The sequence below is a fragment of the Nannospalax galili genome, unplaced genomic scaffold (assembly GCF_000622305.1).
Source record: "Nannospalax galili isolate Female #2095 unplaced genomic scaffold, S.galili_v1.0 scaffold568, whole genome shotgun sequence".
Classification (NCBI taxonomy): Eukaryota; Metazoa; Chordata; class Mammalia; order Rodentia; family Spalacidae; genus Nannospalax; species Nannospalax galili.
The window spans coordinates 3,492,279-3,516,611 of record NW_008359441.1 but is presented as its reverse complement, the minus strand read 5'-3'; the positions used below and the strand labels follow the sequence as shown (position 1 = coordinate 3,516,611).

Here is a 24,333-nt window from a genome sequence, read left to right as displayed (position 1 = left end):
GGAGTCTCCTTTACTGCTAGCTCTTTCCCCTTTGGGACCAAGGATGGGGCTTAGGGAGAGCGTGTGTGTGTGTGTGTGTGTCTGTTTCATGGTCCTGCTGCCTATCAGAATGCACATTCTTTTTCTTCTCTGCAATTTCAGGGTCATGCTGTGGCAGCCTGGTGCCTGACAAGTGAGGGAAAACCTGCCTGGGGATTATTGCCAGCTGGAGTCAACAGCAGGACAGCCTTTCCTCAGGGGAGCAGGGATGGGCCGACCAGCTGCCCAATGCACCCCAACAGGTCCAGGAAGGAGTCCTGGGCTCTGGTGAAGAACTCCATACAAGCGCTGCTAACCCACATGGCTTAGATGCAGCACTCCACTGAGCAGCAGCTATTTCCAGCCCTAGAAGACCCCACAGCAGGAGTAGGTGCTTTGTGAACCCCCACCCCCATTCAACTGCAGCTGGGGTGGTGACCACCAGGAGGAAGGACCAGCACCTTGGATGGGAAGCAGTAGGACAGAAGAACAGAAGAGGATCTTGGTTTTTGCAGCAGTTTCCTGATACCCAAGGAGCTTCTTAATCTCCTTTCTGGCCTGGGGCCAGACTCCTTTTCTCTGGCTGAAGGGTTGGGCCAGTAAGACCAGCCAGGGTAGAAAGGGAGGACTCTTGCATGGAATGCAGGCCCCCTGAAGTCCGTGTCCTCTCTGCTGTGATCAGAGTTCCAGGGCTTCCCCACTGCAGGGGACGAGGGGCCGCCTCAGTGTCTGCTCATGAGCCACAAGGACTCCGACTGCTCCAGACTGTACCTTTTCAAGCCGCCAAAGAGGGGGACCCCTGGAGCTGGCAGCCAGCAAGGGACTAGAGGGCTGGGATGGACTGACCTCCCCCTCACCAGGGTGGCAGGAGAGGCAGAGCCTTTGTGGCCCAGCTAGTGACTGAGAGACCCGATAAAGGCCTAAGCAGGGTCCTCAGTGGCTCAGGGAAGGGGAACTACTCCTGCCTTTGTGCTTTCACCTTTCATTGAGGGAGGGTGTGGCGAGGGTCCCCTGCCGCAGCACGTGCCCTTATGCCCTTTACGCGTGCTGTCCAAACAAACAGGCTGCACTGTGGCTGGCCCCATAGTGGGCTGGGAAAGGAGCGGCCACGGTGACAGCTGCCCCGTGGCCAGCACAATGAAGTGCTCCCTGCGTGTGTGGTTCCTCTCTGTGGCCTTCCTGCTGGTCTTCATCATGTCCTTGCTCTTTACCTACTCACACCATAGCATGGCCACTTTGCCCTACCTGGACTCAGGGGCCCTGGGTGGAACGCACCGGGTCAAGCTGGTGCCGGGCTACACAGGCCTCCAGCGTCTTGGCAAGGAAGGGCTTTCAGGAAAGAGTTGTGCCTGCCGACGCTGCATGGGTGACACTGGAGCCTCTGATTGGTTTGACAGCCACTTTGACAGCAACATCTCGCCCGTCTGGACCAGAGATAACATGGATCTCCCCCCGGATGTCCAGAGGTGGTGGATGGTAAGAGCTGTGGCCCCTTCCTTCTTCCTTTTTGCTGCCTGCTTTCCAGAGATTGGTCCTCCTTGTTTAGGAGTCACTCATACTCCTACAGCCCCTCTTGAACTTAGCTGGCTATCTTATGACTCCCAACAACTGGACAAAGTGGGAGGCCCATTTGATCAGAGATCAGGATCACAAACTGCTGACAGGCAGAATGAGCTTTGATCTGGAAGGAGAGGAACTATTTATGGTGCTTGTAGGAACCCAACATAGACTAAAAATGCCTGTTGGCCCAGGCAGGCAGCACAGATAGCAAGAACTGTCCGGAGTAAGAAAATGGGACCTAAAGGCCAAGCCATAGATAGATGTCTGCCTGTTAGCAAAAGTGAGCCATCGTGCAGCTGCAACAAGTGCCATGCAGGATGAGACTCAGCTATTGCCTCCTCCAGCCTCTTTTAAAAAAAAATTATGTAGCCAGGCATAGTGGCACATGCCTTTAATCCCAGCACTTGAGAAGTAGAGGCAGGTGGATCTCTGTGAGTTCAAGCCCAGCCTGGTCTACATAGTGAGTTCCAGGACAGCTGGGGCTACAGGGAGACCTTGTCTCAAAAAAGACCAAAAAAAAAATTTTTATGTGTATTTTATTTGTATGATTCTGCATGTATGTAAGTGTACCATATGCATGCAGTGCCAATAGATACCAGAAGGGGGCATCAGATCCCCTGGAACTGGAGTTAAGGGATGGTTGTTAGCCACCATGTGGGTGCTGGGAATGGAACCTGAGTCCTCTGCAAGAGCAGGCAGTACCAGTGCTGAGCTGTCTTCTCCAGGTCTCAACCTCTTTTTTTAAAAAAAGATTTCTTATATTTTATTATTGTGTGTGTACATATATGATGTTGAGGGGGACATATGGGGTGAGAAGACAACTTTGTTCTCTCCTTCCATCTTTACATGGGTTCCAGGGATTGAATTCTGGTAGCCAGGCTTGCATAGCAAGCACCTTTACTCACTGAGCCATCTCACTGGCCCTCTTCCAACCTCTTAGCAGATCCCAGAAAACTAGATTTGTGTGCTTGTGTGTATGTATGTGTATACATGTGTGTGCACATTATGCATGTGGAAGGCAAACTTTGATGTGAGATATCATCTCACCCTGTCACTCTTCACTCTTCACTTGGGACTCATTTATGTAGCAAGGCCAAATAGCCAATGAGCTTCCAGAGATCTTCCAGTCTCCACAGTGCTAGCACTAGTGTAGAAATGTACCACCGTGCCTGGCTTTTACATGGGTGCTGGGATCTGAACTCAGTTTCTTATATTTGTGTGATAGCACTTTCACTGAGCTATCTCCCTGATCCAGAAATTTAGATTTTTAGACCTCGTAAATGTTAGCTCAAAGTAATTACAAAGACTTTGAGAATAATTCTTGGGTCTTTACAGCTGCTGGAAAAGAGTGCTTTGGGCTGGAGTAAATCATTGTAAACTACCTCTAGAGGCTAAGGGAGAAATGGGGGAATCAGGGGCCTACAGCAGGTCCATCCCTGTTTTTCTGGGCCCCAGGATCTTTTTGTTTTTAATGTCTTCCACCTCACCCACATCATCTCTGGAGCATCATTCCTCAGATTCTACAGGGCCATCTGGTTGGCTCCTGGGCCAAAAGGTACCTGCAGGCTGCCTGCCTTCCCTGGTCTCAGGAGACAGTTCCTGGTCCTGTTCCTCTAGCCAGCACAGGACCAAGATGGCTCTGCTTTCTCTCATGTTCAGAGAGATGATGAGGATGTGTGGACCAGGGTTATTGAGACAACTCCCCAGTACCTGTCTGTTGATCCAAACTGTTGAGTCCCTCAAGACAAAGGTTTATAGAGCAGAGGTCTCTAGGAAGGTGTTCCATAGGCCCTTCTAGCAGCCTGGAAGGCACTTATGTATTGCTCAGAGGTATAGCCTTTGTTTTATAGAGAAAATCAAGGTTCGGAGAGCATCCAGGGTCTGCCTGCCATCAGAGTCTTAGCAGTAGCGTTAGAGAGCTAGACCAGATTCTGTGCAGGAATGGATTCCCAAGGGATAAGACAGCCCTTCTGCCTATAGGAATGGAGGCTATTTAAGTACTGTGTTCCTCAGCCCACGGTTTCCTGTTCCCCCCAGGAACCCCTTTTTGTCATAAGGTTGGGAATTCTTGTCTCAAAGCCAGGCTTCCTCTCCAGGAAAGGATGTGTGTCCACAGACCATATCGCTATGGGGTTATGTAGTCCTCAGCATTTGTTGAAGTCTGAGGATCAAACCCCAGGCCTCATGCACACTAGGCAGTCACTCAGCTACAGATTCTTACTTTATAGCCCAGACTGCTCTCAGACTCACTGTGTAATCCAGGCTGGCCTCAAACTCAGAGCAGTCCTTCAGCCTCAGTCTCCCAGGTGCTGGGATTATGGGTATGAACCAACTCATCTGTTTTTTGTTTTGTTTTGTTTCTTTCCTTTGCCTTTTTTTTTTTTTTAAATAAATTCACCGTGCAGCCTGACTAGCCTAGAACTTGCTATGTAGACCAAGTTGGTCTTGTATTTATGGTAATCCTCCTTCCTTGGTCTCCTGAGTGCTAGGATTATAGGTGTGTTCCCTTACACTTGGCTTGTGTTTTTGTTTTTGTTTTTTCTCAGAAGGAAGCCAATAAGACTGTTTTCACACTCTTATTCGGGTGCTATGTCCAGAACAGTTTTTTTGACATAGGGTTTCACTGTGTATCTCAGGCTGGCCTCTAATTTTCAGTCCTCTGGCCTCAGCCTCCTAAAAGTCCATAGCATTTTAAATTTTTAGTTTCAGTATTACCAGTTGATCCATGGGACAAAGTCCAGCCCACTAAGAGTTCTTTGAAATATTTACACAGGACTGGAGAGATGGCTCAGCAGTTAAAAGCACTTGTTTTTGCTCTTCCAGAGAACTAGAGTTCAATTTGTAGTACCTGCATCAGGCAGCTCACAACCACCAGTAACTCCAGCTCTTGGGGATCCATTGCCTCTGGCCACAGCAGGCACCTGGACTCACATGCACATACGGACACACATATATACATATATTTTTTAAAAAGAGGAGGGCCGGGCTTTGTGATGGTGTTTTTAATCCCAGCACTCGGGAGGTAGAAAGGCAGGCAGATTGCTATGAGTTCAAGCCAGCCAGGGCTACATAGTGAGACCCTGTCTCAAAAAAAAAAAAAAATTTACATGACTTACCAATATTTGAAATTCAGAGTATTTCATGTGAGATCTGTATTTTCAGTTTAGGGAACTTGGGAAATTTTTTCCATGTGTCAACAGTTGGCTGAATTTACTTTTTAAAATTTTTCTTCATTAAATTTTTTATTTATTTGTATATATGTATGAATGTATGAGGGCATTTGTATTCCATGGCACATGTGTGGAGGTCAGAACACAACTTGTTGGAGTTGGCTCTGTCCCTCTACCATGTGGGTCCTAGGCCCTGAACTCAGGTTACCTGATGAGCCATCTAGCTGGCCCATGGATTTGCCTTTTTTTGACAGGCATGTATCTTTTGTTTGCTGTGGGCCCCACCTCCTCCTATACTCCTACGTGTCACCTACCTGGCCCTACTGAGCATTGAACTATTGCTAGGTGTGGTGATGCATACCTGTAATCCTAGCACTCAGGAGGCTGAGGCAGGAGGATCACTGCTATTCAAGACCAGCCTTTGTTACGTAGTGACCTCAAGGCCAGCCTGGACTACATACTGAAACCCTGTCTCAAACAAAACCCAACACTTTGGAGGTGGTGACAGGAGGATCAGCTACATGGAGCCTTTGACCATCAGCAATTGGGAGTCATCCAGCTGTTGGTAAGGGGTGTAGGAGGCCAGTTTTATTCTAGTCATCTGGATTTGAAATAATTCATGCACCCCTCTACCCTTCACACCGAGCTCCAGATGATTCCTATGGGTGCCCCCTGTGAACTGATTGGGAAAGAGCCCTGAATGAAGTTGCTTTTCTCTATGGCCCAGGCCTACAGGCCCCTCCAGAAAGCCTTGAATAGCATCTTGACCGCCTCCCCACAAGCCTCTCCAGGGCACTGGAGGAGCAGCCCATGATTGGCAGAGCACAGGGCACTTGTCTCTGAACAGTGAGACTCACTGGGAAAGAAGACTTTGCTACTGCTGAGAGATGGGCAGGTCCTTACTGCTTGAAGAGGCAGCGCCTAGACAGCCCTGGACAGAAGTGTGTGTGGCTCTGACTAGAGGGGAGGCTGTGGAGGGGTGATAGAGTTTCTCCATCCTCACAGCCCTCTCCCTCACCCAGATGCTGCAACCCCAATTCAAGTCACACAACACCAATGAGGTGCTGGAGAAGCTGTTCCAGATCGTGCCTGGTGAGAACCCCTACCGCTTCCGGGACCCGCACCAGTGCCGTCGCTGTGCTGTAGTGGGGAACTCAGGCAACCTTCGGGGCTCTGGCTATGGGCAGGATGTGGACGGGCACAACTTCATCATGAGGTGAGCTCCTTAAGAACCAGGGTGGTATATGGGGAAGACAAGCATCCAGGAGGGCTCCCTGTCTCTTTGGCCTTTTGGGGCAGGGACAGGGGTAAATGTGCTACAGTTTGCAGGATTCAGTTCTCTCCCTTCACCATGTGGGAACTGAAATCAGGTTGGCAGAGTTGGTGGCAAGCACCTTTACCTGCTGAGCCATCCTGCCAAACTTCCGTGGCCTTTTCAGGTAAGGGTGCAAGTATTAGAGGCTACAGTAACAGGTTTGTGCACTCTCTTTCTCTCTCTCTCTCTCTCTCTCTCTCTCTCTCTCTCTCTGGTTTGTGTAGAGGGGGTGTGGAGGCAGCATTCAAAATATAAATTTTGGGGGCTAGAGATGTAATTCAGTTAGTTTGAGTGCCTGCCTAGCATGGAGCCTGGAGGCTAAGGCAGAAGGATCCCAAGTGGAAGGTTAGCCTCAGCCACATTGTGAGACCCTGGCTTTAAAAAAAAAACTCAGAGCCAGGCATAATGACACACACTTTTAATTCCAGCACTCAGAAGGCAGGAGTAGGTGAATTTCTTGAGTTTCAAGCCCAGCCTGAGAGTTTCTAAGCCAACTAAGGCTACCTAGTAAGACCTTGTCTTTAAAAAAAAAAAAAATCCTGGGGCTGGAGAGATGGCTCAGTGGTTAAGAACACTGGTTGTTCTTGCAGAAGACCCAGGTTCAAATCCCAGCACCCACATGGCAGCTAACAACTGTCTGTAACTTCAGTCCCAGGGGATCCGACAGCCTCTTTCTTACCTACATGGGCATTGCACAACATGGCTGCACTTACCTACATGCAGGCAATACACACATACATATAAAATAAAAATAATAAATGAAAATTTTTAAAATATCTTAAGCTGGAATGTAGCACAGTTGGTAGACTGCTTGCCTAGGATTCACAAGGGTCTAAGTTCAGTTCCCAGCACTGCATAAGCCAGGCATGATGGTGTACACCTGTAATCCCAGGACTTGGGAGGCAGAAACAGAAGGATCAGAAGTTCAAGATCATCCTCAGCTGCCTAGCAAATTCAAAGTCAGCCTGGGATAGGAGACCCTGTCTCAAAAATAAGTACATAGGGCTGAGGAGATGGCTCAACATGAGCATGAGGACCTGAGTTCAGATCCCTCACACTCACATAACAGCTGAGTTAAGCAGAACATACCTATAACCTCAGTGCTGGTACTATGGAGGCAGGTAGATCCCAGGGGCTTGATGGCCAACCAGTCTAGCCAAAATGATGAGTCTAAGGTTCAGGAAGAAATCCTGTTTCAAATAATGAGGGGGCTGGGGAGATGGCTTAGTGGATAAAAGCACTTGTGCAACCCAGGCAGCCTGAGTTTGGATCCCCAGAACCCATATAAAAGCCAGACACAGTAGCACAAGCTTCTGTAATCCCCAGCATGTCCCTTGAGGGAAATGGGAGGAAGAGATAGGAGAGTCTCAAGAAGCTAGAGCACCAGCTAGCCTGGCTAACTAACACAGTGGCAAAGAGATCCTGTCTCATTGGGGTCTAGATGGCTCAGCCATTAAAGCACTGTCTGTTCTTGCAGAAGACCTGGGTTTAATTCCCCACACCCACATGGTAGCCAACAATTGTCTCCAGTTCCAAGGATATCCAATGCCTTCTTCTGACATCCATGGGCATTACATGACATGGATGCACTCACACACAGGCAATACACTCATATGCAAAAAAAATAAATACTTAATAAATAAATTTTGTGGGGGATGGGGGGTTAAGACAGGGTCTCCCTGTAGCCTCAGCTGGCCTGAAACTTCCTATGTAGACCAGGTTGGCCTTGAACTCACAGAAGTCTACCTGCTTCTGCCTCCCAAGTGCTGGGATTTAAGGCATGTGCCCAGCAATAAAATTTTTTTTATTATTTTACTTATTATTTTTATTTTATGTATATGAGTGTATTGTCTGCATGTATGTGAGTGCACCCATGTCATGCAATGCCACGGAGGTCAGAAGAGGGCTTCAGATTCCCCTGGAACTGGAGTTAAGGATGGTTCATAGCCACCATGTGGGTGCTAGGAATTGAACCCAGGTCCTCTGCAAGAGCAGTCAGTGCTCTTAACCACTGAGCCATCTCTCCAGCCCCAATAAAAATATTTTTAAAAAGAGCTCCTGTCTCAGACAAGGTGGAAAGATGAGAACTGACATCTAAAGCCGTCCTCTGTCAACATATACACCACGGCATGTGGGCACCCACACCCACACACATGAATAGGTACTCACATGCACACACATTGCACACACACATACATAAAATAAATAAGGTGGGAAGCAATAGAGGAAGACCCCCGTTGTCACCCTTTAGCTGCCACATGCACAGGTGAGTGCATCTGCACATGTACATACACACATACACACAAATGAATAAATAATATACCAAAAATTCCAGGTTTTTGTTAAACATCTCTTAGGATGAGCATTGCAGAAAGACCAGGTTTCCCAGGAGGCAGAAGGCCTTTGTCTTAGAAATTGTTGCTGTCTCCATAGCAACACTAAAGCAGCAATATGTCTCTGAGGCTTTCCATGTTCCTTGCAAGATTTTCTTCATGTTGGGAGATAGTGATGGGAGGGGAAGATAGGAGGATACTGAATTCCACTCAGCACTCCAGAGCCATCCAGATTACCCTCCTTTTCCAGTTGCTGGCACCTTAAAGGTAGGGAAGATGGGAGCTGGTTGAAAGAACTCCTCTACTGGGAGAAGGTGACTGAGATTAGGAAACAAGGCTTCCATTGTTCCAGGTCAGCCCACAGTCCTTGGAAAGCCTAAGGAGACTCTCAAGATGCATGGGTACCTGCCTCTCCAGTCAACTCTTTTCTTTAGGTTCCTTGGTGATGGTTAGGAAGCTCCAGGGTCAAAGTCCTGCAGACCCAAAAGCCATGACTGCTTATGACATGAAGGTGGTCTTGGTCAAGCCTAGCTGTAGATACAGTTACAGATGCTCCAGCACAGCAACCAGGATCAAGATGCTGTGTTTGGAGTGGGTCCCAGAATTGCTTTGTGGAAAAGGTGATCCATATGGTATTTGGCTCTCTATGGGCTGTATAAAGAGCCAGATGTGGTGGAGGTGTCTGCCTAGAGGCCTGCCTTGATTTGAAACTAACAAGGGAGGCCTCCCATCCCAGAATCAGGGAAAGCCACACTGAGTTACAGTGAGATGATGGCCCTAACCATCTAAGATGATGCTTAGAGCCTAAGCACTTTGGCTCTTTTATACTAGCCTCCTCTGTGTCCCCTCACTCCTAGCTGTAAATCCTCCCATCTCAGCTGATGACCCCAACTGAAACTGATCTTGTTCCACCTCATCTGAGCAGAGATACATCCACAACTCCTCAAATTATCTAGCAGTAGAAGGCATGCTGTAAACATGAGTGAAAGAGACTAGACAGCCAGGCACTGGGCCCCCATGTAGTGTACATCTACCCTGCCCAATCTTCTTTGACTGGTGAAGGCATCTGGGGACAGATAAGTTTCTGGAATGCATGGCTCCATGTCCTAGAGACTCATTCATCTCCTGGCACCTTTTCAAGACTTGGCTTCTCTAGAATGAATCAGAGCCTCCAGAAGAATGCCACATTTCTTCCCTTCCTTGTAGAAGCTATGAAACATATTTCGGACCTCTTGTGCTTTAATTCTCAGACCCTTGCTGGCTAGGGCCTGGCAGTGGGTGGAAGGGGAGTGAAAGAGCAGGGCTGCCTGAGGGGTGGGAAGCAGACAGCCCTGCCGCCAGGTCTGAGTAGAGACTATCTGAGCTCTCTGGCTGCTGGTACAGTGGAAGAGGCAGGCAGTGGGTCTGCAGACACCAACCTGGGGCAGCCACAGCCTTTTTTTCTTAAACCATTATACAAAATAATGGGCTTTTTGCCCGCCATGGAGTCGCACACCTTTAATCCCAGCACTCAGGAGGCAGAGACAGATGGATCTCTGTGAGATGGAGACCACCTTGGTCTCTTTAGCAAGTCCAGGCCAGCTGGGGCTACAGGGAAACCCTTTTTCAAAAAAGGAAAAAAAAAAAAAAAAAAAAAAAAGTGGGGAGGCCTTCATTTTCATACATGTATATCATCTTTTTGCTCCTTTATATTCTTTTTATTTTTTGAAAGATTATTTATTTTTAGACAGGGTCTCATTGTGCAGCTCTGCCTGGCCTGAAACTCACTATGTAGACCAAGCTGGCCTTGAATTCACAGAAATCCACCTGCCTCTGCCTTCTAAGTGCTGAAATTAAAGGTGTGAGCCACCACACCCAACTGAAAGATTTGGGAAGGGGGCACGGAGTTGTATGTACACATGAGTGCAAGTGCCTTCAGAGGCCAGAGACATCTGATACCCCTGGAGCTGGTATAGGTGATTGTGAGTTGCCCAGTTAAGGTGGTAGAAATCTAATTCAGGTCCTCTGCTACAGCAATATGCGCTCTTAACCACTAAGCTACTTCTTCAGCCCCATATTTTGTGCATATGTGTGTGGGGGGTGTGGTTTATGCTTGTATTTGTGGCCTCCTGAGGCCAGAGGAATCTGATTGCCTGGAACTGGAGTTACAGGTGATTTTGGGCCACCTGATTTGGGTGCTGGGAACTGAACTCAGGTCCTCTGGAGGAGCAGTACTACTGAGCCATCTCTCCAGCACCTATGTATATCACTTGTTTTGACCATCCCCCTCACTGCCCTCTCTTGACCCTCTTTCCCCTCCCGCTGGTCTTCCTGTTCCCAAATAGTTTTCTTTCTACTTTCAAGTCTTAATTTTTTTTCTTTTTCAAATATTTTATTGTTATTTTTTTGTGTATGAGAGTGAGTGTATTGCCTGCATGTGTGTAAGTGCACCTGTGTTTTGCAGTGCTTGCAGAGGTCAAAAGAGGGTGTCAAATTCCCCCCTGGAACTGGAGTTAGGGACAGTTGTTAGCCACCATGTGGGTGCTGGGAATTGAACCTGGGTCCTCTGCAAGAGCAGCCAGTGCTCTAAACTACTGAGCCATCTCTCTAATCCCATGTCTTCATTTTTAACCTAGGTAGCCTTTTAGCCTGCAAGGCTGGTTTGATCTGTCTCTCTAGTGAGATGAAGTTTGCTTCTTTGACATAAACCTGAATACCAGCTCCTGCCCAGACCAATGCCACCAACCCAGTTCTTCCATGGCCTGCTTGCTCTTTCCAGCCACAGGCAGGTTTCCCTACCTGCTCTGCCACCATCCTATTACAGGGTACAGAGCAGGAAGAAGAGAGCATAGGTACCCCATCACCACGGGAAGTCTAATGGTGCCAGCCACCTTGACAGGAAATGTTTATACTAGTTTTATAGAGCTCGCATAAAAACTGGGGATGTACTTGGAGTGCTCCTTCCCTCCCAGGTCTCTGTGCCATAGTGAAGGACCAGGTTACTGTCACATTTCTGTGGTAATCATGATTCTGCAAGGGATAAGGAGATAAGTATGTCCTCATAAACAGGCACAGTAAAAAACAAGACCAGCAGGCTTGTATTTCAAGCTATTTCAACTCTGAGGTAAGACATTCACCAGAAAAGGGAGCCTTAGCTGGGCATAGTGGTATTCATAGTGGTATTCAGCACTTGGGAGATGGACTTCAGCTTCAGCTACATAGTGACTTTGAGGCCAGCCTGGGGCACATGAGACTGTCTCAGAAAGAGCAACAACAAGAAAAAACAAAAACAAAAACAAAACAAAGGGGCCTGTGAGATAGCTCAGAGAGTAAAGGTGCCTGCTGCCAAGGCTGGAGATCCATGGTAGAAGGAGAGAACCAACTCCCAAAAGTTGTCCTCTAATCTCTACATGTGTGCTGTGGCATGCATATGTGCACACACACACCACAAAAACAAATAAATAAGTAATTAAAGCTTTTCAAAAGAAGAACAAAGGAAGTGGATTCCTGCCACTGGAATTTTTCACTGAATAGCTCTTGGATTTTTTTGTTACCAGCATTTAAAATTAGGCTGGATGTGGTGGCACACACCTTTAATCCCAGCAGCTGGGAGGCAGAGGCAGAATGAGCTCTGTGAGATGAGATTGAGGTCGAGGCCAGCGGGGGCTACAGGGAGACCTTGTCTCAAACAAGAAAAAACAAAAACAAAACAAAACAAAACCCCAGCATTTAAAGCTTACTCCATTCTGATACCTGCATGGTATTCACGTATATGAACATGCATGCAAAATTTTATACTCTGGGATCCACAAATGCCCCAAACAGACAAAAAGAAAGGTGAGAAAAGAAAGATTTATTAAGGCTGGGCTACATTCTTCCGTAGAGCCCCGAGCCTAAGCACTTTGGCTCTTTTATACTAAACTCGCTACTGGGCAAGCAAGCAGAATACAGAAGCTAATCATTGAATGTTAAGCTTGAGGAAATATTACCAAGGAAATACATAAGAAAATGCAATTAAATCCCCCATCTGCATGGAACTAGCATCCTCCTCTTTCATAAATTGACATTATCAATCTTATTGTTTACATTGCCTTTACTGGTCACAAAGTTCTCTCTAGGGAGGTTTTATTGTATAGCAGTTTTATCTTAGGAACCTTTAAATGTTGTGGGACTCTTTTTGTATAGAGAAACTATAACCAGGAGTGAAAAGTTTAAGTTCCCAAGTGTACAGGTGGAGAATCCCCTTAATAATTTCTATTCTATTAACCAAAAATTACTATTTTGCAGAAGCAAGCCAAGCATAACCTACAGAAGTCATATATCAGCAGTTAGCAGGAGCACTCTAGGACATTCTGACCTGTTCCCAAGACAACCAGGGTCCAGCTTGCATGTGTTCCCATATCCTGGGCCAACTGCCTGATAATTTCAGAAATCGGAGTCAGCCTAAACTTTAACATGGTGTAGCTATGGTCAAGAAGGTGCCTATTACAGATGTACTGACTAGTTCTTGGATGAACTGAACAGTTTTAGTGTTTTACACTTAGCATCTATTTCTGTAGCATAAACATATAGAAGTAGAATTGGTCAGAATGTACATCATTTTATTTATTTATTTATTTTTTTTGGTCTTTTTCAGACAGGGTCTCCCTGTAGCCCCAGCTGTCCTGGAACTCACTATGTAGACCAGGCTGGCCTTGAACTCACAGAGACCCCCCTGCCTCTGCCTCTGAGTGCTGGGATTAAAGGCATGTGCCACCACATCTAGCGATCATTTTAATTTTTAAATTTTTTCAGACAAGGTGTTGCTCTGTAGCCCAAGCTAGCCTGAAATTCACTATGTAGCCAAGATTGGCCTCCAACTTGCTTCTTGAATGCTGGGACTGTTGGTATGAGCCACCATGCCCAGCTTCCATTTTCACTGTAATGGAGAATGCCAAATTATCCTCTAAAAATCTTGTACCAGTTTCCATGGTCGTTCCTTCTCACATCAACCTCTTTTTCTGCAGGATGAATCAGGCACCAACTGTGGGCTTTGAGCAGGATGTTGGCAGCCGAACCACCCACCATTTTATGTATCCTGAGAGTGCCAAGAACTTGCCTGCCAATGTCAGCTTCGTGTTGGTGCCCTTCAAAGCTCTGGACCTACTGTGGATTGCCAGTGCCCTCTCCACAGGGCAGATCCGATTGTGAGCCTCTTTGCTTGCTGAATAGAATATGGGTGACAGGACCTCCTTGGGATGACTCTCCCTATGTACAGATCGTGGAATTCCTTTAATTGAATATTTTGGCCAAGGGACACTAGAGAGGAAGGAGGGTTCAAAATGGAAGGTTAGCTTAAGGCATAGCTTAATTTGTGTCATTTCCTACATGGTACCACCTGGTGTACTAGTGGCAAAATAGGATGAGCATACACACTGGGTTTGGTTTCTCCAGGAGGCAGCTCCAGACTGTGGAACTCTTTTTTTCTAAGACCTTTCTTTGGGATAGCTCTTCCATCACAGTAAGGAACTATTCATGAAGGTTTTTTGGTTTTACTTTTTTAAAGACAGGTCTCACTATGCAGCCCTGGCTGGACTGGAACTCACTATGTAGACCAGACTGACCTTGAACTCACAGAGATCTGCCTGCCTCTGCCTCCCAAGTGTTAGAATTAAAGGCATGCATGACCACATCTGGCTCCATATTGTTGTTTTGTCTTTTTGAGACAGATCTCCCTGTAGCCCCAGCTGTCCTCACTATGTAGACCAGGCTGGCCTTGAACTCACAGAGATCTGCCTGCCTCTGCCTACTAAGTGCTGGGATTAAAGGCATGTGCCTCAACACCCAGCCATATTTTTATTTTTTAATACCATGTGGGTTTTTTATTTTTAATAAGAAAAATAAGTTGCAGTTTCTGGGCTGTGGATATAGCTTAGTTGGTTCCTTGCCTAGCATGCAGAGCCCTGGGTTTGATCCCCAGCACCACAAAAACCTGGTAGCACATGTCTAATACCAACGCTATAGAGTTCAAGTTCAGCCCAAGTTCAAGAAGTTGGGCTCTAGAAGAGGCGGCTCAGCAGTTAAGAGCACAGACTGCTCTTGCAGAGGACCTGCATTCAGTTACCAGCACCCACATGATGGCTAACTATTTATAACTCCAGTTTTAGGGGAACCCTCTTCTGGCCTCTCTGGGCATTGCATACATGGTTGCACTTGCATGCAGGCAAAACACTCATACACATAAAATATAAATAAAGCAATCAAAAAAAATTTTTTTGAAGAGTTCAAGGTCATCCTTAGCTACATAACAAGTTTGATCCATCAGACCTTGTTTTAAAAAAATAAAGCAAAACTTAATTTCCTACTTCAGGATGTTCTTTAGGGTATTTAGGAGATGGGAGGGCTACAGTGTTGTAGGGTTGCAATGCAGTGCCAGGGATACTGAGGTGGCACTAGCTACAGGCCAAGTCTGAGGGAAGCACAGAGGGTCACTGAGCAGAGGGACTTACACAAACATGGTGAGTTTCAGATGATCAACTAATCTAAGTGTAACATTTCCAGAAGACAGTTAGAGGAAGAAAGATTGAGCCTGGGTGATAGAAGTCACTTGTCTAAAATATCTCTATTTTATCTTGTATGACATGGGAGCCACTGAAGGTTTCTGATCACTATTCTGAAGTGATGAACATGCAGTAGAAATAGATCACTTTGGAAGTTGTGAGACTGCCACCATGTGGTCCTGATGGGGAGGAGAGGTATTGCTGGGTCCTTTGGGCCATCTGCAGTGGTTTTTTCTGTCTGCTTGCAGCACCTATGCTCCAGTGAAGTCCTTCCTTCGAGTGGACAAGGAAAAGGTAAGTTCCCTGCCTCCTCTTTTCACCTCTCCTCCATGTAAATGGTGCTGGGCTTACCCAAGGTACAGAGTACCTCATGTCCTTCCAAGACACTCAAAATCTCTGCCTGTTAGTATGCCTGACCCCAGCACCAACCACAGGAACAAAGCCCCTGCCTAAGACTAATGAAAAAGCACTGGGGAGCGTTAGAAGCTGCTCAGAGCCTGCTCAGGCCTCCAAACCTTTATGTGTCTCTTATTCCCCTCTCAGGTCCAGATTTACAACCCAGCCTTCTTCAAGTATATTCATGACAGGTGGACAGAGCATCATGGGCGGTACCCTTCCACAGGGATGCTGGTGCTCTTCTTCGCCCTGCATGTGTGTGATGAGGTGGGTAGTAGGCCCTGGACTGGAGGGGAAATAGGGCCATAGAACAGAGGGAGCTTCTCCTATCATAGCAGTGACTCTCTCAAAATATTTTGTAAACCATGTGAATTAGACTTTGCATTTCCTAATCTTTTTCTTTTTCTTTTTTTCCTGGTCTTTTTTTTGAGACAAGGTCTCCCTGTAGCCCCAGTTGGCCTAGAAACCTCTATGTGGACCAGGCTGATCTCCATCTCACAGAGATCCCCCTGCCTCTGATTCCCAAGCGCTGGAATTAAAGGTATATGCCACCACACCTGGCATACATTTCCTAATTTTTTTGGGGGGGGGGTTAAACTTATGGCTGGTTGTGGTGGTGCACACCTTTAATGCCAGCACTCAGAGGCAGGCAGATCTCTATGAAATCGAGGCTAGCCTGGTCTACATAGGCCAGGCCACTTGGAGCTACAGGAAGGCCCTCAAGAAGACACAGAGAGATAGACAGACGGACAGACAGACAGACGGACAGAGTGACTCTGGGTGTCCTCCACCACGGTCCCTGACGCCCAGTGACCTGCGCCGCCCTCGCCCGTAGGTGAACGTGTACGGGTTCGGGGCCGACAGTCGAGGCAACTGGCACCACTACTGGGAGAACAACCGGTACGCGGGCGAGTTCCGGAAGACAGGCGTGCACGACGCGGACTTCGAAGCCCACATCATCGACATGCTGGCTAAGGCCAGCAAGATCGAGGTCTATCGAGGGAACTGAGTCGGACCTCACTGCGAACTTTCCAGCCCTGCTGTCCTGGGCACCGCCAGGCCACGTGGAACGACGTGGGGCTGCGGTCTGGACCAGTCACGCCACGGCACAGCCAGCGCCTGCAGCCGCCTACCAATCACAAGGCCGGCCCGGTCCTAACACCAACCAGCGCTATGGGGGGCGGGGCTTCTGTTTCTCAGCCAATCATACGACTCAAGGGGAACTTCCGGCGCTGGGACCTGTCTCCACCAATCACTGGCCTTGGGAGGCGGGCTGTTGGCCGCTCAATCCCCTCCCTTCCTCTCCGGCTTTGGGATAGGAGTGTCCCTTGTTGCTGGACTGGCTTGGGGCTGTGGCGGGAAGCGGCGGGGAAGCCAGGGGCAGCCGGGAAGGGAGGAGCTGATGTCCCCAGACCCCAGCGTTTCAAACTGCACATTCCTTCCCCCTCAGGCCTAGATGGGTAAGTGAAGCCCGCCAAAGAAATGCGGTCACGGTGAAACCCTCCTCGCCGCCCACGCGGTGCCTCTGTCCAGGGCGTTTCGTGGCTCCCCAGATCTAGGAAATTGGATTCACCCCACACTAGGGTGGACCTCGCCTAGGGATTAATTCCAAAACGGAAGTTAGGAACAGGGCAGGGGCCGCGAAGCCCCGCCGCGTCCCACGTAAGGTGCTTCTCACGTGTGCCCTTCCCCCTCCCCACTGTCTCTCCTGGGGCCCTGGGCCTCCTCCCCAGCCCACCTGTTGCTCTGGAGAAACGCGAGAACACCCGGATCCAGCACACACACTACAGCACTGTGGACAGCAGGCTGGGGAGGGGAGCCCAGCTGCTCCTGCATGCACCTTTTTCCTTCGTTGTCACCCCAAAGAGGAGCAGACAGCCTCTTGGAGGTCGGATTTGCTTTGGGGCTCATACTTTAGTTAACCTTAAGCTGCCAGGGATGGCTGCCCACACAAGATTGCTTGACAGTTCTAAGCAGGCCTTGTGGATGGCTCGGAGCTTTGCTGGGGAAGAGCAGATTTGTGGCTGCCCCCGCATGCATTCTCCTGCCCACACCCCTGTCCTGCCCAGCCCAGCCCACCTGCCTACTCTAACCCGCTCTCCGTTTCCAGCTCCGAAGGGTTGGGGAGCCAAGAACCAGGTGGCAAAACTGGAAACTACTTATATGACTTACTCCAGCGAGATCTGAGGAAGTTCAGCAGGCAGAAAGGGCCACTGCGAAGCTCCCAGGCCCTAGAAAGTGAAAGTACTCCCTTTCTCAATATTGTGACCCAAGTATTCCCCATTAGTGAATTGACATCACCAAGCAGCCTCCTGGTTGGGGGACAGCCACTCTCAGGAGAGAGTGTTAGATGAGGGTTAGAGTGGGGCAGTGGGCACCCCTAGAAATGAATAGATTGGGAACTTAGCTTGAGTCTATTCCCAGTTCCAGAAGCAGGGGTGGAGAGAATGGGGTGCATTGGGTGGGGGCTGTGGTACGACCTCTCAGGGCTCCAACCACCTTGCAGAGTCAAGGCACCAGCCGTTTCGCTCTCGCCAGTCTCATCTCTGCTTTCTGAAGAGGCTGCTTTGATGAGAAGTTGAAAAACTATGCCAAACAGTATTGAGCAGAATAATTTATTTCTTTTTCTTTGTTTTAAATCATTAATCCCCATTCTGGAAAGGTAGGTCCCAGCACCTAGATCTCCTTCTACAGTTATTTAAACCTTGAAATTTTTTTTTCTTTTTTTCTTTTTTTTTTTTTTTTTTAATTAAAAAGAAAAAAACGCCACAGAATCATTCATGTGTTCTAAACCGTTCTGAAACATTCTGTCACAGATGTATATGGGGGGAACATGACTGGAACAAACAACCCTGATGCCCTCCTATACCTGAGAAACCTTGTTCATGAATTCTGCTCTCTGAAGTTCCCCCAAACAAAGTGTTGTATTATGGTTTAAAATCAATTCATTATGCCAGGCATGGTGGCACACCTGTAATGCCAAGAACTGGGAGCCTGAGGCAGGAAAATCAGAAGTTCAAGGCTAGCCTCAGCTATATACAGAACAGGTCTGTGGCCAGTCTGGGCTACATGAAGTACTGTCTCTAAAGAAAAACTAATCAAAAAAACCTCACTGCTTCCCTTCAGATGTCCCCCAAAGAGGAATTATTTGGAAAGAATCCTGGCAGCAGCTTCTCTCACAGGCCATCCTGAAATGTCCTCTTTCATAAATACAGGGCCTCTAGTAGAGGTTCCTGTTCTGGGCTTGGTACATCAGCACCCTCAAAGCTGGGCTGTCCCCAAGTCTCTGGGGTGAGCTCATCTCTGGAGTTTTCTTGGCATTGACATTCTCCTGCTGGCTCAAAGTGTTAGAAAAATCAGACCAGTAGCCAGAGTCAGGTAAATAGAGGGAGTTTTAATCCTCTGCTAGTAGGACTGATACACGGATCATTCCATAAAGGAGTCAGCACCCCCACCTCAAGTTTTTGGGGATCTTTATACTCCTGTGAGGAATGGGTGCAAAGGTTACGGGGAATGTTGCAGTTTTGGGAAACAGTCTTCTATCCTAGGTAACCACAGGGAGCAGGGAAAGACTCCTGTTCACCTCCCCCATTTGTCTCCTATCTTGGCATTTTAAAGACTCCTGTTCCCCCCCCCCCCCCCCCCGCTCCAAAGTTCTTAATTACTATCACACTGCAATAGCTTTTAGCATCCCTTTGATGTGCTTTTCTGTTTCCATTATGCCACCACAGCACAGCCTTCATCCTGCTTCAAGTGCTACTACTAGTGCCTCACTAAGGGAACAGACACCCCTCAGCCTTGCACATCACCAAGGAAAAAGTGAATGCTTAAATAAATTTTGGTAGGATAACCAATGGGAAAAGATAATGTTGGATCCGTTCCTTAAACTGCTCACCAAAATAAATGCCAAATTGATCTTTGAACTAAACATGAAAAAACTCAAAAATAGTAGCTTTGTATTATTTTTTAAAAATATTTTTATGTGTATGCGTGTATTGCCTGCAAGTATGGAAGTGCACCCAAGTCGTGCACTGCCCGCGGAGTTCACAAGAGGGCGTCGGATCCCCTCGAAGTGGAGTTAAGGACAGTTGTTAGCTGCCATGTGGGTGCTGGGAATTGAACCCAGCTCTTCTGCAAGGACATTGTGTTCTTAACCGCTGAGCCATCTCTCCAGCCCTCTTATTTATTATTTTTATTTTATGTGTATGCGTGTATTGCCGACATGTAGTTAAGTGCACCCGTGTCGTGCAATGCCTGCAGAGGACAGAAGAGGCTGTTGGATCCCCTGGAACAGGAGTTAGACTGCCATGTGGGTGCTGGGATTCAAACCCCGGTCTTCTGCAAGAACAACCTGTTCTTAGCCACTGAGCCATTTCTCCAGCCCTAGTAGTAGCTTTTTTATAGACTCAAATGCATGTTAAATGTTTCATCAGCTTTGTAGCTGGTTTTTGGACTTTTTATTCTCATGCTTTCTAGTTTCCATTATTAAGATGAAATTTGTTCATCCATTTTCTGGTATTCCAAACATTTTGTTAGATTCCTTATCTACAGCCATAATCATTCCCATTGCTTGTGTGAGCTTACAGTTCCTTCCTACAGCTTTCTCGGGAGGAGAAAGTATGCTATTTAATCATCTAGTGAGCAGACACTTCCTGATCTCCACAGCATTCTTCCCCTCTGGGTCTTTGTATAACTTCTTTCTGTCACAATGTAAGTCTGGGATGGAAGACTGCCCTCTCTGCTGAAATACGAGAAATTGCTTCAGAATTTTTGTACAGGAGTGGACCCTACCAACTCTCAGGGTTGGCCTTAGGATGGCTAGATAGAATCAGCTACAGCCTGGGCTCAGGGGTGTTTAGGTTCAACTTGAACCAGCAGCTCACATCTCATTGAAACAATTCTATTTGAGGCTCTGCTTATCATTCAAGATATGTACCATGGAGCCCCAGAGAATGGATTTCTGGTGTCAGGGACAGAGAAAAGGGAACTTGAAGTTAGTGTGTTAGGCTTTTGCCAAACAAGTTCAGTGACCATGCCTCAGTTTTTTAGGGATGTGCAATCTTGAGGGAGAGGCACATTATCTGGAAAAAACAATATGCAGTGTCTACTACAGAGGGCTCTTCAGATGGAAGCCTTTGTCTTCTTGGCCTGGGGTAAGGTAGGCACATGCCTCATTAGCTAGTTGACAATGACCTATTTGGCAGAGTACTAAAGAGCTATTCCTTCCTATGAGATGGCAGATTCCAAAGCTGTATTTATTTTTTTTGTTTGAACTGATCTCATGTAGCTCAGACCAGCCTCAAAGCCTGATCTTCCTGCTTCTACCTCCCAGGTACTAGAACTAAGTCCTGCTCCACCATGCCCAGTTTATGTAGTACTGGGGATGGAACATGTGACCACTCAGGAAGCAGAGGTAGGTGAGATTGAGGACATCCTGGTCTACATAGCAAGTTCCAGTTCAGCTGAGGGTACAGGGAGATCCTGTCTCAAAAAAAAAAAAAAAAGTTGTATGTGTTCACCAGAACAGCCTAAGGGGACACATGATGGCTCAATGTAGTGTCAGAATAAAGGTTTTTTTTTGGGGGGGGGGGTCTTTTTGAGACACAGTCTCCCTGTAGCTCCAGCTGGCCTGGAACTCACTATATAGACCACCACCCCCAGCACTAGATTAAAGTTTTTTTTAATTTATTTTTATTTTATGTGTGTTATGCATGCATGTATGGAAGTGCACCCATGTCACACAGTGCCTGTAGAGGTCAAAAGAGGGTGTCAGATCTTCTGGAAACTGGCTCTGTAAAAAGCCCCCAATTTGCTGGGTGTGGTGGCACATCGCTTTAGTCCCAGCACTTGGCAAGCAGAGGCAGGGGGGTCTCTGTGAGTTCCAGGCCAGGCCAGCTGGGGTCACAGAAGACCCTGTCTCAAAAAGACCAAAAAAAACAAAACAAAACCCAATTTATCTCATTTATCAATTCCTGTAGTGCAACCTGGTCAAGCCCAAGCTCTTAGTGATTCAATCAGGCCCTTTGGAATGGGTTACGACGACTCTAACCTAAGCTCTTTTCTAAAAAGTGAAATGAAGTCCAGCATGTGGTACACACCTTTAATCTTAGCACTTGGAGACAGCAGCAGGCATGAGGTCAGCTTGGTCTACATAGACCATTCCAAGCCAGCCAGGGCTACATAGTGAGACTCCATCTCAAAAACTAAAATACAAATAAAAAGTTAGTGAGATGAAAAAAGCGAGATGAGGGGGTTAGTGGAGTAGCTCAGTGAGAAAGCGTGTGCTTAAAATGTTCCAAGTACAGGGGCTGGAGAGATGGCTCAGCAGTTAAGAGCACTGACTGCTCTTGCAGAGGACCTGGGTTCAATTCCCAGCACCCACATGGCGGCTATGAACTGTCCTTAACTCCAGTTCCAGGGGAATCCAAAGCCCTCTCTGACCTCGGCATTGCATGACACAGGTGTGCTCACATACATGCAGGCAATACACTCATACACATAAAAATATTTTATTAAAAAATGTTCCAAGTGCCAAAAAAGAAAAAAAAAAGTGACATTCATTTTGAGTATACACACATGCTTTTTCTCAGACCATTTCTGAAAAATTTAAATATTTGTTTTATGTGTTTTGCCTGCACGTAAGTGCACCACATGCATGCAGTTCCTTCAGAGGCCAGAAGAGGGCATCAGATCCCCTGGAAGTGGAGTTAAGATGATTGTTACCCACCATGTAGATACTGGGAACTGAACCCATGTCCTCTAGGAAGAGCAGCCAGTGCACTTAACCACTGAGCCATCTCTCCAGCTCTCTAAATTTAAAAATTTAAACGTGTGTGTGTGTGTGTGTGTATGGTACATTTATATGTACCATAGCTGTGCAGATGCTCACAGAAGGCAGAGGGCACTGGATCCCCTGGAAGTGGAGTTTCAGGCAGTCGTGAACCTCCTGCTGTGGGTGCTGAGAATTGAACCCAGGTTCTCTGCCAAGAACAGTAAGCCCCCTTAAGCACTGAACTACCTCCAGCCCTAAAATTAATTTTGTCTAGGGAGAATTTTTTTTATCTATTTTGCAATATTTCATAGCTTCAAACCTCTCTAAGCCTTTGGGATTTTAGTTTTCATGTTTTTGTTTGTAGTACTGGAGGAAGGCACATGCCTAGGCAAGTGCTTTACCACTGACCTATACATCTAGTTTTCAGGGATTTTTTTTCCAACTTTATTACAGTGTGTGTAGAACATTTGTGCACATACACCATGGTGCAGCAGTGGAAGTCAGAAAACAACTTTATGGAGTCAGTGCTCTTCCTCTGCTCCTATGTGGGTGCTCCTATGTGGATTCCAGGGATCAAACTCAGATTGTCAAGCTTGCACAGCAAGAGCTCTCACAGGCCCATTCAGGTTTATTTTAAAGGGTTTCTTCCCAATATTCTCTGCCCACAATGCATTGAGATGAGTGACTGCCCACTGCAGCTGGCTTCTCTGGCCCTCTGCTTGCCAGTTCATAGCCAGGTCCACTGACCTCTAGTCAAGGATAGGACAGTAGAGGTGGTGTCATTTACTGTTTCAAGTTGGGATTTGTACTCTTCTCTCTCTTAACAATTGTCTCCCTTCCAGCCACAATGCAAGGGAAGGTGTGACCCCGCTTTCTACACTGGGGGGCAACTCTGAACTAGCCAGCACACTTCCAAAATGAAGACCAGCACTTTCAGCTTCACCCATTTTTTTCCCATTACTAGTTCACAGAAGTATCTTGTTTTTTATCAAGACAGGGTCTCCCTATGTGCCCATGGCTGGCCTCTGCCTCCAGAGCACTAGGATCAAAGGTATGCACCACATGTCTGTTCTTCTGCCTTGTTTTTGAGATGGTTTTTTTTTTTTTTTTTTTTTTTTTGCCTTTCGGTCACTATTCTGTGGGTCAGAGCTGGTCTTAACTGTTACTCCTCCTTTACCACTGCCTTCCCACCCAGCTGTACCATGCACCTATGCTTGTGTGCACACAGCATCCTGCACTACCTCCCCAAGTGGATGATGTCTTTCACTTGTTTTCATCCATTCGCTCAGGCTAGAACTCTGGTCCATAAACTCACAGCTGTATTGTACTCACCCTCGATGGAACCAAAATCCATCACAGCCAAATGACAAGCCAAACAATTTTCTCCCTTTGGAGACAGGAACTCACTGTGTTGCAGCCTAGATCCCTGGGTCCTGGGCTCAAGAGGATACTACACTGGTGAGATATGGGCACCAACATAGCCAGCTAATGACATGATCTTTATTATTTTATGTGTTTTGCCTGCGTGTAAGTGGACGCATGTGATGCAATGGCCATGGAGTTCAGAAGAGGGAGCCCAAGATTCCCTGGAACTTGACTTACAGATGGTTATTAGCTGCCATATAGGTCCTAGGAACTGAACCCAGATCCTCTGCAAGAGCAGCTAGTGCTCTTAACCACTGAGCCACTTTCCCACCCTTATAAAAAAAAATTTTTAATATACTGCTCAAAACCCAGCTTTATAGGAAATAGTATATTCTAAAATACTATATTTTTTGTTTATTTTATGAGTGTTATTATGCCTGCATGTGTGTTAAGTACACCCATGCCATGCAATGTCCAGAGAGGACAGAAGAGGGTGTCACATCCCCTGGAACTGGAGTTACAGAGGATTGTCAGCAACCGCGTAGGTGCTGGGATTCAAACACAGGTGTTCTGCAAGAACAGCTAATGCTCTTAACTGCTGAGCAATCTCTCTAGCCCCACTGGAATACTTTATAGTACTAGGAAAAACAAAGCTTTGTCAGCTGTAACAAAACTAGGTTTCTTGGCCGGGCGTGGTGGCGCACACCTTTAATCCCAGTACTTGTGAGGCAGAGGCAGGCCGATCTTGGTGAGTTCAAGGCCAGCCTGGTCTACATAGTGAGTTCCAGGACAGCTGGGGCTATAAGGAGACCCTGTTTCTGGAAAAAGAGAGAAACCCTTTCATCTCTTCAGCAGCATCCAACCAGACCACCCCTCATGCCTTTTT

At 47.1% G+C, this 24,333-nt stretch overlaps 1 protein-coding gene across 3 annotated transcripts in view; it reads left to right on the top strand.

Annotated features, from left to right (window-relative positions):
- Positions 1-18,015, top strand: part of St3gal2 (ST3 beta-galactoside alpha-2,3-sialyltransferase 2) — a 56,520-nt gene extending 38,505 nt beyond the window's left edge. For 2 of the 3 annotated variants that reach the window (XM_008822982.3, XM_029558588.1), the window contains 6 exons: positions 142-1,494; positions 5,771-5,964; positions 13,382-13,561; positions 15,163-15,208; positions 15,458-15,577; positions 16,146-18,015. In XM_008822982.3, coding sequence (XP_008821204.1) covers positions 1,156-1,494; positions 5,771-5,964; positions 13,382-13,561; positions 15,163-15,208; positions 15,458-15,577; positions 16,146-16,319 — 1,053 coding nt within the window. In that variant the 5' untranslated portion in view covers positions 142-1,155 and the 3' untranslated portion in view covers positions 16,320-18,015. Of the gene's footprint in view, positions 1-141; positions 1,495-5,770; positions 5,965-13,381; positions 13,562-15,162; positions 15,209-15,457; positions 15,578-15,746; positions 15,807-16,145 lie in introns of those variants that run through there. The other variant, XM_008822984.3, reaches the window with a different exon arrangement.
- Positions 18,016-24,333: the final 6,318 nt, after the last annotated feature.